We start from the raw sequence: 17,054 nt of genomic DNA, 5'->3' as shown, positions 1-17,054 counted from the left end.
AGAGATGTTACAATTATAATATAAAAATACAAATTATTTGACTTATACAAGGCATATTTGTTAAATGGAAACTGTGAAGGGAACATAATTACATTTTAAAACAGACTATCAATTTGAAAAATGTATGGTTTAAGTCATTTCCACCCTTTTTGGATTTTTCTAAATACAGATTCAGACACAAATCATTTCTACAGATATGGGCTCCGCTGCACATCCCTAATATTACTCTTACCTTAATGATTTTGCCAATCATATTCTGCAAAGTCCCTGATGTAAGATGCAACGTGTGGATTCAAGGCCATGGTCTTCCTCCGAACAACTCTTTCTGCTCACCTGGAACTGTGATGTTCATTTCGAATTTTCAGGATTTATCCTGACAAGAAACCTGTTGTCACATTCACCATCTGTCATCGTCCTGTCTTCGTCTTCACTACAGTTCCCAGAATCCTCCTTGTTGCCACATCTGAACTCACTCCCTTCATTACCCACCTGTTCGTTATCATCATCATCTGCATCACCTGTCTTGTGTTCATCTGTCTGTGTATTTAAGTTCCTTCTGTTCACTCCTCACTTGTTGGTCAATGTTTGTTTGTTTAATGTTAGGTCCCTGTTCTGAGCACACGCTCCCTGTTTTTTGTTTATCTGTTATATTTGAGAATTAAAACCTTGGAATACTTCATCTTCGAGTTTGCCTCCTACTTCATCTACCCTGCAGCCTGACACCTGTAAACACAAAAATAATTAAAATATTTTCTAACTGAATCAAGAGTGATCACAATATGTCGCATCACCTGTAATAAGTCACATCACAATAGGGGATAAGCTCTAAACCATCACTTGTGCAAAATAAAAAGCCATTGGTGTTACTAATAGAAATCAATTTATAACAAAAGTGTATGAATGAACATAGACTGAGGTAACTGCACAAGGTCCTGGCAGATCGCCAGGTCAGGTCCTCACAGACGTGTAAAAGAAAATTCTGATTTAGACAAAAATAATCGCGAATAAATCAATAAGAGGAATCGAAACTTTAATTTTATAACAAGAATCCGAATCCTAACCTTGGGTATCCAATTTCAGGATACATTGATCGATTTTCAATTCCCAACCGTATGATATATAAAATAATGAACGCGCAGGCGCTTCCACCGACTTAAAATGGTAAATAACACAATTATTAGATCATTCTGACCTTATAAGAGGCTACAAATGCAATCTATGTTTATAAAATTACCAGTGGTGGACAGTAACGAAGTAAATGTAATTCGTTACTGTACTTAAGTAGCTTTTTTGCGTATCTGTACTTTACTGAAGTATTTAAATTTGGGAAGACTTTTACTTTAACTCCACTACATTTCAAAGTCAAATATCTTACTTTTTACTCTACTACATTTTCAAAATCAGTCGTTCCTTTTAATTTATGAGTGGATAAAAACTTAACTGGTCAAACGAGCCACCAATCACAGTAGCCTACAACGTGCGCGCTTTGTTTTGAACTTGCCTTGGCTGTATCTACTAAGCGCGAGCCGTTAAATATGAGAGTTGCGACCATAGACAGTATATAAGAGGTTGCGACACACACGGCTTGTTCGACTTGAACCGGCGCTGCACAGATCAATCAGTTTATGACATCAAAGTATAGAGCGAAATCGCGAGAGCGATTGAAAAGCATACAGAGCCGTCTACTCTCTAATCGCTCTCGCGGTATTTTAATGTCATTCACCGACTGGTCTGTGCAGTGTGCCGTTTCAAGTCGAACAAGCCTACTGTGATCTCACCGCCGCGCGGTCATGTGATTCGTGTAGCTATCAATAGTTCCAAACAATTCGCGTTGCCAATGATTTTAAGCGGGGCAGAGAGCAGCAGCTATTATTGCAGCAATTATCGGTAAATATTGACGCATAATGAACATTGCTTATTATTACGTTGACACTAAAATTACTTGCATATAATAGCATTTTTTTTCTGGGGAGTAGCAGAAACACTGCATTAATACGTTTTGGTGTTTAATTTGGGAGGGAAATTGGCTGCTCCCATAACGTAGAATATATATGTGTGTGTGTGTGTGTGTGTGTGTATATATTTATTTAATGGCATTGTGCAGGTTTATGTGAATGTATCATAACATTAGGATGTTTATAATTATGACCATAGACGCTCGTGAAAAATATAAAGTAAATACTGTAAATGTATTATACCTTATGGAAACAGTCCCCTTCCGTCCAAAATTAAACACACAAAAAATATTCAATTCAATAAAAAAAAAAATAATAATATATATATATATATATAGACTAATTAATGTCATTTTATTAATAGATTGATGTGCCAGGAGTGACATTAGAGTCTTCACGTAGACTGAGTTAAGCAAGAGTCTTGTGACAAAAATTATAATAGGACATTATAGCCATAAAAAAAATCATAGTACTTGGATACTTAAGTACATTTGAAGGCAAATACTTTTGTACTTTTACTCAAGTGAATGTTTAAAGGCAGCACTTCTACTTTTACTTGAGTAATATTTTACCTTGAGTATCTTTACTTTAACTCAAGTACATGGTATGTGTACTTCGTCCACCACTGAAAATTACATTTATTAATCAAGTAGGCTATAGCTATCAACATGAAGGAAATCCGCGTTACAGGCGTTATAGAACATAATCCGCGGGCAGTTCTTATAAACTAACATTAACCTGCTACTATTTAGTTTGCATAAAAAAAAAATATAAAGATTCATCACTAACCAGATATTTATGGCGAAAACTTCGCCGACAGACACAGCGACGCGATGCAAAGGCCTGCGCTCTCAACGTTACTCAGGGAACTGAAGAGTTATTCATAAAACGGCATCTTGTGGTTATTTTTCGCGGTCATTTCGTACTACTACTGTATTTAAATTTACAGTATCATGTCCCAATGTCCCAAACTACATTGAAACCTAGAGTAGCCTATCATATTGTACACAGCTTATAGTAAAATGTTGAGAATAAATTAAATTAAATATCTAAATCCTGGTCAGCTACTCTCTAAATAATTTTAAAGTTATTAGCTATAATCCATGCATACAAATATTAAGATGTATTACTTACCATATGACGAAGTTCCAGGTCGGCAGAAACGACAGGTCTACACGATGCACTGACACAACAGAAAAACTCATTCAAATGCGCTCTCGTGCACCCCCCACTGACAGAAATTAAGACTGTTAATGGTCACCCAGTCCTGAAAATGTTTTATGTAAGGATAACGTTAGTAGGCTAGCAATTTTACTTGTGGAATTGTGTGTGGTGTTTTTCGCGGTCAATTTGCACTGCTGTACTTAGATTTACAGTAACTAATAATTTCCCAGAATGCATTGAAAATCTACAGTAACATACTGTCAACTGTGTGCACAGTACATAACTGTTAAATAATACTGTTAAAGCAACAAAATCTACAGTAACATACTGTACATAGGTTATACAACAAGAAACTGTTGAGAAAAACAGTATAATGCTGTGAAAACAACAGAAATCATTTACAGTGTAATCTTAAGAAGGAGTCTTTTTCTATTCTGTATTATGTATTAAAAGAAAATACAGTACACCCAGAAATGTTCTCATAATTTACTCATCTTTTCGCTACCGACCAACTGTCACCAGCGAGTGCATGAGAGTCGGCTTCACAGGGTCGGCTTGAATGGCTTCGCGTTTTGTGAAGCTTTAAGCGTTCATTGCATTCTCACGGGAGTTTGATGTGAAACTCACGGGAGAACTGGTGTCTCTGTTCTTCTGCATGGTTTGTTTTTCATTAGTATTATCTGTTATTGTTTGTATTTTGTTGTGAGCAATAATAAAAACATTAAAAAAAACTAATAATAATTCGACACTCGGTTTTTCGGTGCGCTTACGTCAAGCTTTAAATTTTCAAGCGTAAACTTACTCAACCCTCTCATTAACGCGCAGGTGACAGTTGGTCGGAAGCGATAGTCTACAGTTTAATTTTTTTTAAATATTTGGTATTTTTCTTACAAACGCTTATCATTTCACTTCAGAAGACATTGATTCATCCATTGGGGTCGTATGGATTACTGTAGTTATTGTTGTATGTGCTGTTGTCAACTTTTAGGAACACATGAGCTTGCATTATAGGCCTATGAATTTACAGAGATTATTTATTTTTCTAAAAACTTTTGTTTGTGTTAATCTGAAGAAGGAAATTTGTATACATCTCGGATGACATGAGGGTAAAAGATGAGTAAATGGTGAGGACATTTCTGTACTGTATTTTCTTTTAACACATAATAAAGAATAGCAAGAGACATGTCATGGGATTCCTTCTTAAGATTCATCAGTGGAAAGAAAGAAAAAGAAGAAAACCCAGCAGGCACCGGACGTCAATATGACGTTAGATTGACGTTGGACCCAAACGTTGCATTTTGATTGAAAATGAAAATCGGGTTGACGTCATAACCCAACGTCAGTCTGACGTCAATATCCAACGTCTGTCCAACGTTGGAAGTTGACGTCAGTCTGACGTTTGGTTATGACGTCAACCCGATTTTCATTTTCAATCAAAATGCAACGTCTGTTCAACGTTGGATATTGACGTCAGACTGACGTTGGGTTATGACGTCAACCCAATTTTCATTTTCAACCAAAATGCAACGTCTTTCCTACGTTGGATATTGACGTCAGACTGACGTTGGGTTATGACGTCAACCCGATTTTCATTTTCAATCAAAATGCAACGTCTTTCCAACGTTGGATACTGACGTCAGACTGACGTTGGGTTATGACGTCAACCCGATTTTCATTTTCAACCAAAATGCAACGTCTTTCCTACGTTGGATATTGACGTCAGACTGACGTTGGGTTATGACGTCAACCCGATTTTCATTTTCAATCAAAATGCAACGTCTTTCCAACGTTGGATACTGACGTCAGACTGACGTTGGGTTATGACGTCAACCCAATTTTCATTTTCAACCAAAATGCAACGTCTTTCCTACGTTGGATATTGACGTCAGACTGACGTTGGGTTATGACGTCAACCCGATTTTAATTTTCAATCAAAATGCAACGTCTTTCCAACGTTGGATACTGACGTCAGTCTGACGTTGGGTTATGACGTCAACCCGATTTTCATTTTCAACCAAAATGCAACGTCTTTCCTACGTTGGATATTGACGTCAGACTGACGTTGGGTTATGACGTCAACCCGATTTTCATTTTCAACCAAAATGCAACGTCTTTCCTACGTTGGATATTGACATCAGACTGACGTTGGGTTATGACGTTAACCCGATTTTCATTTTCAATCAAAATGCAACGTCTATCCAACGTTTGATGTAGACATCAATCTAACGTTGAGTTATGACGTCAACCTGATTATCATTTTCAACCAAAATGCAATGTCTGTCCAACATTGAAAGTAAACGTCAGTCTGACGTTGGGTTATGACGTCAACTAGATGTTGGGTAAACCTCCCATGTTGGACATTGCATTTTGGTTGAAAATGGAAATCAGTTTGACGTCAGAACCCAATGTTAAGCTAGACATCAAACTCACATGTTGGGCCAGATATCATTCAAATCACAACATCAGCTGTCAAATTCCAACTTAAAGAAATATATGGTTATTTTGTTGGCATTGGCATTGGCAAAGCCAGGTTTTCGTTGTAAAATAAAAATCAACATACAAAGAAACTTCATGTAACAACAAGATCGAACAGAGGGCAAGATCCAATGCGAGACAACCCAAAAGTATTTATCTTAAGACAAGAGCAAACAGAAAAGTAACTTAAAAATCTTAGTGAAACTGGAATCCACAAATGTTGTTTATTAGATAAATTTTAACAGAAGAATTTCAACAATAACCATTTATATTTAACATTATCCTTATTCTAAAATCGTACAAATGTTTTTCCTGCCATCTCCGCCCACCCTGTCTGGGGCATATTTTAAACATAAGGCGACAACCGCTCCAATGTTTGCCTCCGTGTCCTTTGAAGTCCTCTGGACACTCTCTGAAAAGAAATAGAAAATTAAAATGTATGGGGAATATAGGATATGATGCACTACAGTAAGCATTAAAACAATAAATATTGCGAACAGTCTTAATGCTAGGGTAGGAAATTTCACAGAGGCTAGCAATAGCAAGCTAGCTTTGAAAGCATACGATCCCACCCTCCCTTCAGAGTGTCTCCAAAGCCATGCCTCCTCTGCAAAGAGCCAGGAGGAGAGACAGAGTTGGTGGAGGAAAGTGCAACGCTTTTAGATTACCTCATGTCTTATTCACTGGTGAGACATAACAATAATAATGAATGTGAATAATGAAAAAAAGTAAAAAAAAAAAAAAACATTTTGCAATAATATAATGTCATAAGTTTTTTTTTTTTTTATAAAACCTTTTTCACTTGTTGGTTCAAGAGGAACTGCTAATGTTTGGTATCTATTCTCACTTTCTCTGCACAATGAACACGCTGATGACATGTTTGTTTTTGCAAACAAGTTGCGTAGAGGTATGCAAATGTCTATATTGACAAACAGGTAGGACATCCTATATATGTATATATATATATATATATATATCTCTACCAAGAGAGGAACACACTTTCAACCAGTTTCTGGAAAAAATTTCTACCCTAGCTTTAAGGGCCATACACATGTAACATTCTTGCATGTACATGCTGTAACTCATCAAAAGAGAGAAATTTTAACTTTTGATGCTGTTCACAAATAGCGATCAGACATTCTAAGCAGAAAAATGTGAATGTACAGGTGCAAAGCCTAAGTGTTTTTGCAGAGTGTCTTAAGCTAAATGAACATTTAAAAGACATCAGAATGAATGTAAAAACAACAGTTAGAGTAGGAGTGGGGGATCTTACAAAAATTTCATATCACGATCTTATAAGAAACAATCACGATCCATGATCATAATCGTGATCTTCCCAAATTTGAGATGAACTCTCATCAAGAAAATTCAGACTGGCATCGACCGATACCAATCTGATATACTAAGATATGAATTCATATTTAAATAAATAATCTGAAAATTAATTTAAAAAGTAAAAAAAAATTATCTATAAATTAAACAGCCTTATTTTAGATTGTAACTTCTTAATTCTGTAATTATAGGCTATTACCGAATTTTTCACATATAAAAGAAATCGCTTAAAAAAATGTGAATAAAAATAGTGTATCTGTAATCTGTATTTTACACTTAAAAACCCCTTACCAGTCGCCCCCATTTTTGGCAATCGAGTGCAAAATGACATACCCATAATCAAATGGTTGTTGCTAATGAGTCCTTCTGACTACACACAAAACCAAGATATCATTTAAAAGCTGACACTTGACAGTTTACTATGAAATACTCAGAATTGCTCTAGCAATTACTATTAGAGAGATAAATAAGCTCAAAAACAATGGACAATATTTTTTTTTTGTATAATAAATGTTTATGAAAAAAAAAATAGCTTAAGGAAAAAATATACAGGCCTGGAAACACAAGGAATCTAAAGCTATAGTTCTTAACAATGTATGTTTCAAATTTGAAGTTCATACAAGCAAAAATGATTTTTTTACAAGCAATTATTTCAGCGCATGTCTAGGCACCTACCCAAAAAGGCCACTTGGAGTCTCCAAAGGGACACTTGGTAACCAACTTTTACCATGAGCTATAACAAGTTTGTTTGATCATTTCAATATATTTTCTTATTACATTATGACAAAGCACAACATGTATACTTTCTCTGGTGTATTGTTTACATCCTAAATGTTTATAAAAATACATTTATGTGCATTTTTGGAAAAGGCTCCAAAAGTACCCTAAAGTGACACTTGGCAACTTGTTTATAAAAAGTATATATAAGAAAGTCTTTCACTACCATCAATTTAATGGTTAAGAATGACACATTATTTAGCAAATAAAAAGTTTTTTATTTATACATCTGTATATAGTTACAAACAACAGTTTCTTAGTTATTAGCAATCAACACACTGCTAAACATCTAAAAAAAAAAACTAAAAAAAAATGTTTTAAATAAAATAAATAAACAAATGTACTATTTACAAAGTATTGCACAGTTCGGCAGTGCTGTTCTGTTGATGGTTGGTCAATTAGCCGGTAGATCGTTCACCCGGTACATATACTCAGAATCCCTATTGCAAAATAGCCATTCTGCATTGGACTAAAAAGTCACAGGGGGTTGTCATTCACACTAGCAGTGTGAAAGATGAAGTGTCCAGCGCAAAGAGGAGAGTTTCACCACAGGTAAGGACGGTATGTCAAGCCCACTTGTCCACCCGGGACATATACTCTCACAGTCCCTATTGCAAAATTGCTATCATTCTTTGGACTAAAGTCACACTAGGAGGTTGTTCTGTGCATGATACTCCATAAAGCAGTTCCTTTTAGGGAGGTAGCAGAAAGCTACATCACAGTTGAGACACTTCACAGGAGAATTCCGGTGGCACACCTTACATTTGCGTCTACCTGCCCTGCTGTCATTGGTGATGTGCACAGGACTGTGACACCCACAAAAAGTATGAGGAGGAGGGTCAAGCACCTTGCTTTTGGTGGGATGTCCTGCCAGCTCCAAAATCAGTGTCTCCCGGAATGCTTTTTGAGACATTGGCTTCTGGTTTTTAGCCTTTGCCAAATCCTGGTGCAGAATGAAAGCATTCACCACTGCAATGTCCACAAAGTGATAAAAGAATGTCCGATACCACTTCTTGGTCTTGTGAAGGACATTGTAGTATCCAATAAGTGCATCAGAGTGATCCACTCCACCCATGTACCTGGAAAAAGAAGTAAAAATGTGTACATTTAGTAAACCAAACAATTATAATATAATATAATATAATATAATATAATATAATATAATATAATATACTAACCTATTGTAGTCCTTCACAGCAGCTGGAATGGAGACCTCCATGAGTGACCAAGAACCGTCAATCCCTCTGACCTTTCTTTTCACAGTGTCACCAGTGAAGGCTTGGTGGAAGGTGGAAGCTACCAACACTTCCCTTGTGTCCTTCCACTCCACAAACAACACGCTGTCATCCCTTATCCAGCGTATGGTGCCACGAGGTGCTTTCTTGGGCATCTTGTTCAGCGTTGTTTTTGGAAAGCCTTTTCTGTTTGGTCTGATGGTACCACAAGCATAAATCCTTTTGCTCAGGAGATCTTTGAAGAGGGTTGGACTGGTATAAAAGTTGTCCACAAATAACTTGTAACCAGTTCCCAACACCTTATCATTTACCAGTGCCATGACTGCATCATAGCTCATTCCATTCTCTGTGACTTTATTAGCTGTAGACTTGCCCTCGTATACAAAGAAGTCCCAAGTATAGCCGACAAGTGAATCAGCCAGTACAAATAGTTTATATCCCCACCTGGTAGGTTTACTTTTCATGTACTGTTTCAGTCCAGATCTGGCTTTCGATGCCACCATCCTTTCGTCAACTGAAATTTGCTGATTGGGATGGAAATAGGCCTTGCTTGCTTCCCTGATGACATCATACATAGGCTTGATTTTGCAGAGTCGATCATAGGCTGGTGATCCTTTTTTCTTCTCATTCTCAGCATCAGCTTTAGGATCACTCAGATGGATAGAGTTGGAAACATGAGTAAACTTCCTCCCTGACATCATTTCAGATGGCGCGGGCAGACTGTAGAGTGTAGACTTCCTCCAGTAGTCCGTCAATGAAGGCAGTTTCACAAATCCCATGTAAATAACGAGTGCCAGGTATGACATCATGTCTTTCATGGTTATATCTTTCCATGGCTTTCCATCGACCATCTGGTGCATTGATCCATAGGCATTGGTGTTAGCAATCAGTGTCTGTAGCAACGCACTTGAAAAGAACAGCTGGAACAGCTGCAGAGGACTGTACAAAGCTGTTTTTATAAGCTTTGCTCCAACAGCATGAAGAGGCCTAAAGATGATTTCAGGAGGTTCTGTGCTGTCCATGTTACTACACCATCCTGTCCCTGAAGTGCTGGGTGAATCATCTGAATTGCCATCACTATTGAATAACAAACAGGAAAAGAAATTTAGATATATACACATTTTATTTTCAAAATCAAATGACCAGTCACATACAGCAATCTACCTTCATACCCAATATATTGCTAACATTATTGAACATTTACACCACCAGCTAATAATGCAGACTGCAGTCAGACAATAATGATGCCCTAACATATCATTTTATTTTCTCAAGAGTCATGCACGTCAACATTATTTGCTTACCACAAAGTGCTGGGCTGTCTCTTTCTTCTGCTCTTTCCTCTTGAACTTCTGGAGGCTGAAGATGTTGCAGCCACACATGGACGCTTTGCATGTTGTCCAGAGGCCTCTGGTTCCCAGTCATCATCTGAAGTTTCATCACTGTTGAATTACACAAAACGGATTAGAAACACACCTAACAGAACTGATTATCTTACACATAAATACATGCATATTATTGCCTTTTCAAATCTGACATTCAAACAATCATTCATATTCATACACAATTTATATTCAAAGGATCATTCACATACAGCAATCTACCTCTACACCCACTCTACTGCTGCCCTGATTGCACATTTACACTAGCAGCTTATAGATTTTATATTCAAAGGATCATTCACATACAGCAATCTACCTCTACACTGACTCTACTGATGCCCTGATTGCACATTTACACTGCCAGCTTATAGATTTTATATTCAAAGGATCATTCACATACAGCAATCTACCTCTACACCCACTCTACTGCTGCCCTGATTGCACATTTACACTAGCAGCTTATAGATTTTATATTCAAAGGATCATTCACATACAGCAATCTACCTCTACACCCACTCTACTGCTGCCCTGATTGCACATTTACACTAGCAGCTTATAGATTTTATATTCAAAGGATCATTCACATACAGCAATCTACCTCTACACCCACTCTACTGCTGCCCTGATTGCACATTTACACTACCAGCTAACAATGCAGACTGTAATCAGACAATAATAATGCCCTAAAATGCTATTTTTTCTCTCACTAAACATTACTTTACTTGCTTCACATTATTTACTTACCACAAAGTGCTGGGCTGTCTCTTTCTTCCGCTCTTTCCTCTTGAACTTCTGGAGGCTGAAGATGTTGCAGCCACACATGGACGCTTTGCATGTTGTCCAGAGGCCTCTGGTACCCTCTCATCATCTGAAGTTCTGTCACTGTTGAATTACACAAAAAGGATTAGAAACACACCTAACAGAACTGATTATCTTACACATAAATACATACATATTGCATTTTCAAACATGAAATTCAAATGATCATTCACAACATACAGCAATGTACCTCCATACCCACTATATTGCTGCCCTGATTGCACATTTACACTACCAGCTAACAATGCAGACTGTAATCAGACAATAATAATGCCCTAAAATGCTATTTTTTCTCTCACTAAACATTACTTTACTTACCACAAAGTGCTGGGCTGTCTCTTTGTTCCGCTCTTTCCTCTTGAACTTCTGGAGGCTGAAGATGCTGCAGCCACACATGGACGCTTTGCATGTTGTCCAGAGGCCTCTGGTACCCTCTCATCGTCTGAAGTTTCATCACTGTTGAATTACACAAAAAGGATTAGAAACACTCCTAACAGAACTGATTATCTTACACATAAATACATACATACTGCATTTTCAAACATGAAATTCAAATGATCATTCACAACATACAGAAATTTAGCTCCATACCCACTATATTGCTGCCCTGATTGCACATTTACACTACCAGCAAATAATGCACACTGTAATAAGACAATAATAATGCCCTAAAATGCTTTATTTTTATTTGTATCTCACTAAACATTATTTGCTTACCACAAAGTGGAGGCAGCTGAAGATGTTGCAGCCACACATGGACGCTTTGCATGTTGTCCAGAGGCCTCTGGTACCCTCTCATCGTCTGAAGTTTCGTCACTGTTGAATTACACAAAAAGGATTAGAAATACACCTAACAGAACTGATTATCTTACACACATATAATTACATTTTCTTCTCTGAAAAGTTGTTTGAACTTCGTCTTGCGTTCTACATACAAAGCAATAGCCTAACGTTATATAGCTAACGTTACATAAAGTTAGTAATATGTTCAATGTTGTACAGGGTTTCTTCTAATTCAGCGCTTGAATAACAATGGAATTTCACTGCATTTCAATGTAACGTACTTATAAGCGGCAATAGTGCAGAAAATCTAAACTAAAAAGCAATGTAACACAAACTCACTAAAATGTTTAGACACTTACCGATCTAAAACTGGATCGAGACCTTCTAAAAACATATCCTCCTCTTCCGAGTCGACGCTGGATACAGAACTCTCTTCTGAATATTCCCCGTTTGCTTCATCACTGCTTCGTAGAAGTTCTTCCAATGCAGCAGCAGGAGAAAAGAACTTCTGTCCCCGACGTGAACCCATTGCAGCAGGCGAATGTAAACGGAGCGAGCGCGAGAGAGCAGGTGTAGCAGTAGCAGTAGCAGGAGTCAGGACAACCTCTGTGCGTCACGAGAAGCGCGAGTGCGTAAATTTGCAGGAAGCAAATGGTTGCGCACACAAAGGAACACTGTTATAAACGCGAGATTATGCAAATCCGCACATGGGCGTATTCGTTATGGCATAGGCTTCACATTGGATGACAACACAAAAGTTTCCCATTGCTATTGGTTTATTTTTTACCACACATATTAGCATTATGCATGATCACACGTCACCAAAAGCGCCTGTCATCCTTCAATCCTTTCTAAAATTACATGGCCAGTTTTCATCGGACATCTTCTGGGCCGATCTCATTCATTTCCAGACACTCTACTAAATACTCTGATATGTTATGTTTCATTGAATAATGCGCTAGATGTGGAGAATTCGTCGAATAAACAGGACAACGCCCTCGTGATTAGCAAATTTCAGGATGTAAACAATAGAAGTTCTATGGATATTTTTAACAGTTTGCATTTTTTTGGACAAATTTTTACCATGGACATCATACACTGGACTCTTCCCATGGTAAAAAGATCGATGTCATCATTATTCTGCCAAGCATTACATTTCCACAACACAAAAAAGGTAAGGACCCCCCCTCCTCTTCATAGTTGTATCACATTGTTTATGTTGATACAGAATAACAAAAAACGGTTGCAAAGTTATCTTGATTGTATAATGCTTATAACGAGACGAATATACAGTGTTGTATCTTTCAAACAATGTATTGGTTAACCTTATTACTTCACAAAAGTATACTGTAAACACGCGATCAATGTAAACAATATAAAATCCGGGATCACCAGTGATCCCTGACGGGTAAGGGGTTAAAGGTGGTATCAGTGATTTCAGGCCCAAATTTTTTTTTTTTTTTTTTTCTAACGATCCGCTAGCTGCCCGCCCCATAAGCATGCCGTCAAAAAAACGCGTCTCTGTAGGCAGCCTAGGCTCTGAGATCTGCACACAAAAACAAATGGTTTCACCAAACACTCAAAACAAAAACAAATAGTGTTCCAACCAATCACCGACAGGGGGAGGGTGTTGTGAGGAAAAGTTAGAGAACAGACGCTACACTTAAAACCTGAAATTGTCTGCTCAATGCAGCGTTAGTGAGGAGCTGACTGACGAGATGATGACGGAAGATTTAGGTTTGAAAACGAAATGTAAAAGCGCCTATTTAAGCAAGTTTGTCATTGTACTGTATTATTTTGTTTTACATTAAGATCAATAATGAACCCACCATTCAAGCTATTGGCGCCAATTTGAAAGCAAAAGTAAAATGCACAAATCATCTTTTTCCCTTATATTATAACTGAGGATGACATGGGCCCTTAAGTGGGTCTAAGTTTTTAACACTAACCCATTCAAATGATTTGACATTTCTACACACACATACACACACAACTACTACTACATACTTACTTGCTTCTGGGATTGAGTACGGGGAATGTTTCCCATGTGTTGGTTGACTTTGCGTAGATTGCTGATCAACAGGTGAACCTGATCTTCAACTTTGTTTTGTTTGGAGAAATGGTCCTCCCTGAGAAGGTGGTCTGGTCTGCTTTTCTGAGATGGGCTTCTGAATTTGCCGGGGGGCTACAAAAATCAGAGAGTAAATTTACAGCTTAAGACAAATGATTAACTAATTGTAATTTGTCATTTTGGTTTTGACATCCACACTATGGATTTTACTATGACATATTACTTAACAATTAGTTAATGGACACATAATGATACCTTTGCAAATCATTAGCTTTGACCCATTGTGGTAATGAACACATTAATTGACACTATTAGTTAATAAAATATATTATTATGGAATTAATACATTATGACAGATTTAATTAATTACTATTCATATATTAATTCATCTACAGTATTAATCATTTAGACTCCATATTAGTTGCTGATGCAGTAATAATTGTGTCATACATTAACTCATGATTATCTGTGCATGAATTAATGCATATTAGTGCACCCGTATTGTAAAGTGTTACCAGAACTCGTAAAAAAATAAATTGTTAAGCATGTTAAAGGAAATAAAATGATAAATCACGGTCGCACCACATGACATTTTTTAAGGCTACGATATGAATAAACACTCAGTATTTATGTGTACACAACAGTCTTAATGTTAGAACAATTGCAATAGATATTATTTTTTCTAGATCTAGAATCCACGGCAAAGGACAGCTATGGCCACTATTATGCGTGTCATGTGGAGGGCTCCGTAAAAATGATATAAATAAATGCATTTATTTCACGTGCTAGTCACGTTTCCCCGACTCCCTCAACAACAGCGGTACCCCCAGCGAACCGGACAGCCGGCGCACGTGCAGTTCAGTCAGAAAAATGTGCGCTGAGGCGACATTCCTATCACTACTTGTACTACATTATATATAGTTATTATATTTAAGTCACTTTTAACTACATTATTGAAGGTAGGCCTACTCTGGTAGTTAAATAGTAGGTGGAGAATCGCGCCAGTTCACAAAAATCCATTGCTGCCTCACAGAGAAAAAAAAACGAGGAAAAAAAAAACAAATAAACACCAATATCTATTTATATTTTCCTTACCTCTGTTCACTCATCGTCCACAGCAGGTGTGTCAGGATGTTGAAATGTGTGCACTGTGTGTGCAGTGCCCAGCCCGCCAGTACAACAGCTGGAGAGGAAACGTGAGGTCTTTGATGCCTAACTGTGATTGGTTAGGAATTATTTTCAAATTGATGCCTAACTGTGATTGGTTAGGAATTACTTTCAAATTTCTTGGGTTACCTGCAACATTCTACAGTACAATTTGTTTTTACACACGTCAATAGGCTAAATTGATTTTATTATTATTGTTGTTCATATTATCATCATTATTGTATACTAATAATAATTACTGCGTTTGTCTGACAGCTGCACTGTTATGAAGCACAACCTGATAAATAAATTATGGGTGCAATGTATGTCTGTGTCTCATGGAATCCAAATTAAGGCCATGTGTTATAAACGCTATAACCAAAATTTCAGTGCCATGAGGTCCAACTCACCTGATAAGTAGCCCTGATAAAACAGCTAAAACTTTTGTCAGGTGGTTGACGTATGCTATACAGATTTGATTACTGTCACTACCTGTATTCATTAGTCGCTGACAAACTGCTGTATTGTGACTTAGGAGATTTTGATCATTACCAAAAGGCACAACTTAAACATTTCACCCACACAGTGTATTTGCTGTTCCATAATGTAGATCATCCCAATTTGAACCATTTTCTCTTGTGAGAATGAACACCTTACTGGGAGTGTGCTGCTCCAAAATGAATATAGTGTATACACCTGCAAACAACATAATTTTGAGCAGCAACCCAGCTGATATATTTATATAAAAAAATGCAAAACAACACAAGGTGGTTTAGGATTCATTATATAATTGTAGAAATAAGTATAAACCATTAATAAATCCCGAACCAATGTGTGTTGTTGTGCGCACAACAGTCTTTCAGTTGCTTGCTTGCAGGTAGTTCATTCATTTTAGATCAGCACACTCCTGGTGAAGTCGAGCTTGTTCTTCTGACAGGGAACACACTGGGTCAACTTGATCTATTACACTTGCATGGACCAGAAAATCTATGGATAATCTGAACTATCACCTTAAATAAAATAAAGAGCCATGCTTACAGGAAGCTTGAAGTTGGGGTATTTGAGACATTGATTTATCTTACCCAACACCATAACTGAAATCGTTTCAAATTTGTCTAATGTTGCCTGTATCCTATTCTAGATGTATATACATTAGCATGCTGACGTTTGTGTTTTGGTTAGTAACCATGATGTGCAGTCAACAAAACAACAACATCTAATAATGGAATGTTGTTTGCCTAGATGTTAATATTGTCTCATAGCTGGGTTTAGACCACCATACCTCACGACAATTTAGAAGTGAGATTGTGACCCAACAACACATTCATTCACATTTAGTATTTGACATCAATATGACGTTAGCTTGAGACATTGGCACAATGTTGGATTTTACAACACAACTTAAAACCAAGAAAATATCTAGGCGTATGTTAGAATTAGCAGATGTTGACATTGGAAAGATGTTGAATATTTGTTACTTTACAACACAACTTAAAACCCCCCAAAATATCAGTGTCTAATGATGTTAGAATTTCATGTTGTGTGGATGTTAACATTGTTGTTTAGGAGACGTTGGGTTTTGGTCACCATACCTCATGACGAAATGTCAGTGTTTGACGTGAATATGAAGTTGTTTGGAGACGTTGGCTTGACGTTGTATTTTGGTTAGTTAATAACCACAACCTAAAACCAACAAAATATCAACGTCTAATGATGTTAGAATTTGACGTTGTGCGGACGTCAACATTATGACGTTAAGGTGACGTTGGGGTTTGGTCACCATACCTCACGACTAAATGTCAGTGTTTGACGTAAATATAACGTTGTCAGGAGACGTTGGCTTGACGTTGTATTTTGGTTAGTTAATACCACAACCTAAAACCAACAAAACATCAACGTCTAATGATGTTAGAAT

The 17,054-nt window shown here is 37.2% G+C and overlaps 3 protein-coding genes and 1 long non-coding RNA gene across 21 annotated transcripts in view; 2 read left to right on the top strand and 2 right to left on the bottom strand.

Annotated features, from left to right (window-relative positions):
• The window catches only part of LOC309511318 (NACHT, LRR and PYD domains-containing protein 3-like), a 249,257-nt gene that overhangs the window by 180,720 nt on the left and 51,483 nt on the right, over window positions 1-17,054 (top strand). The window lies entirely within an intron of this gene.
• The window catches only part of LOC309511419 (uncharacterized protein), a 120,630-nt gene that overhangs the window by 94,589 nt on the left and 8,987 nt on the right, over window positions 1-17,054 (top strand). The gene's annotated exons all lie outside the window — the stretch shown is intronic.
• LOC309511447 lies at window positions 5,099-16,229 on the bottom strand. The gene is made up of 3 exons (XR_014210629.1): window positions 15,089-16,229; window positions 13,934-14,107; window positions 5,099-6,006 (listed from the first exon to the last, which is right to left on the bottom strand). It is a non-coding gene; the product is annotated as an uncharacterized lncRNA (long non-coding RNA).
• On the bottom strand, window positions 7,222-13,359 carry LOC309511334 (piggyBac transposable element-derived protein 4-like). Of its 6 annotated transcripts, XM_082186506.1 has the most exons (7): window positions 12,282-13,359; window positions 11,857-11,955; window positions 11,458-11,595; window positions 11,065-11,202; window positions 10,243-10,380; window positions 8,882-10,015; window positions 7,222-8,782 (listed from the first exon to the last, which is right to left on the bottom strand). In XM_082186506.1, exons 1-7 carry the CDS (start codon window positions 12,449-12,451, stop codon window positions 8,347-8,349), a joined length of 2,253 nt encoding a protein of 750 aa, XP_082042632.1. In that variant the 5' UTR covers window positions 12,452-13,359; the 3' UTR covers window positions 7,222-8,346. The 6 variants fall into 6 exon arrangements, with proteins under 6 accessions (XP_082042632.1, XP_082042635.1, XP_082042634.1 ...); XM_082186509.1 differs by lacking the exon at window positions 10,243-10,380; XM_082186508.1 differs by lacking the exon at window positions 11,458-11,595.

The sequence above is a fragment of the Leuciscus leuciscus genome (assembly GCF_965113295.1).
Source record: "Leuciscus leuciscus genome assembly, chromosome: 12".
Lineage (NCBI taxonomy): Eukaryota > Metazoa > Chordata > Actinopteri > Cypriniformes > Leuciscidae > Leuciscus > Leuciscus leuciscus.
Note: the sequence above shows the minus strand (reverse complement) of the source record. Positions and strands in the feature narration are given on the sequence as shown.

Coding starts and splice junctions, on each gene's coding strand:
- LOC309511334 (XM_082186506.1), bottom strand. CDS start 12,451: ATGGGTTCACGTCGGGGACAGAAGTTCTTTTCTCCTGCTGCTGCATTG. Junction 11,203..11,457: donor AGACAGCCCAGCACTTTGTG/GTAAGTAAAGTA, acceptor GTAATTCAACAG/TGACAGAACTTCAGATGATG. Junction 10,381..11,064: donor AGACAGCCCAGCACTTTGTG/GTAAGTAAATAA, acceptor GTAATTCAACAG/TGATGAAACTTCAGATGATG.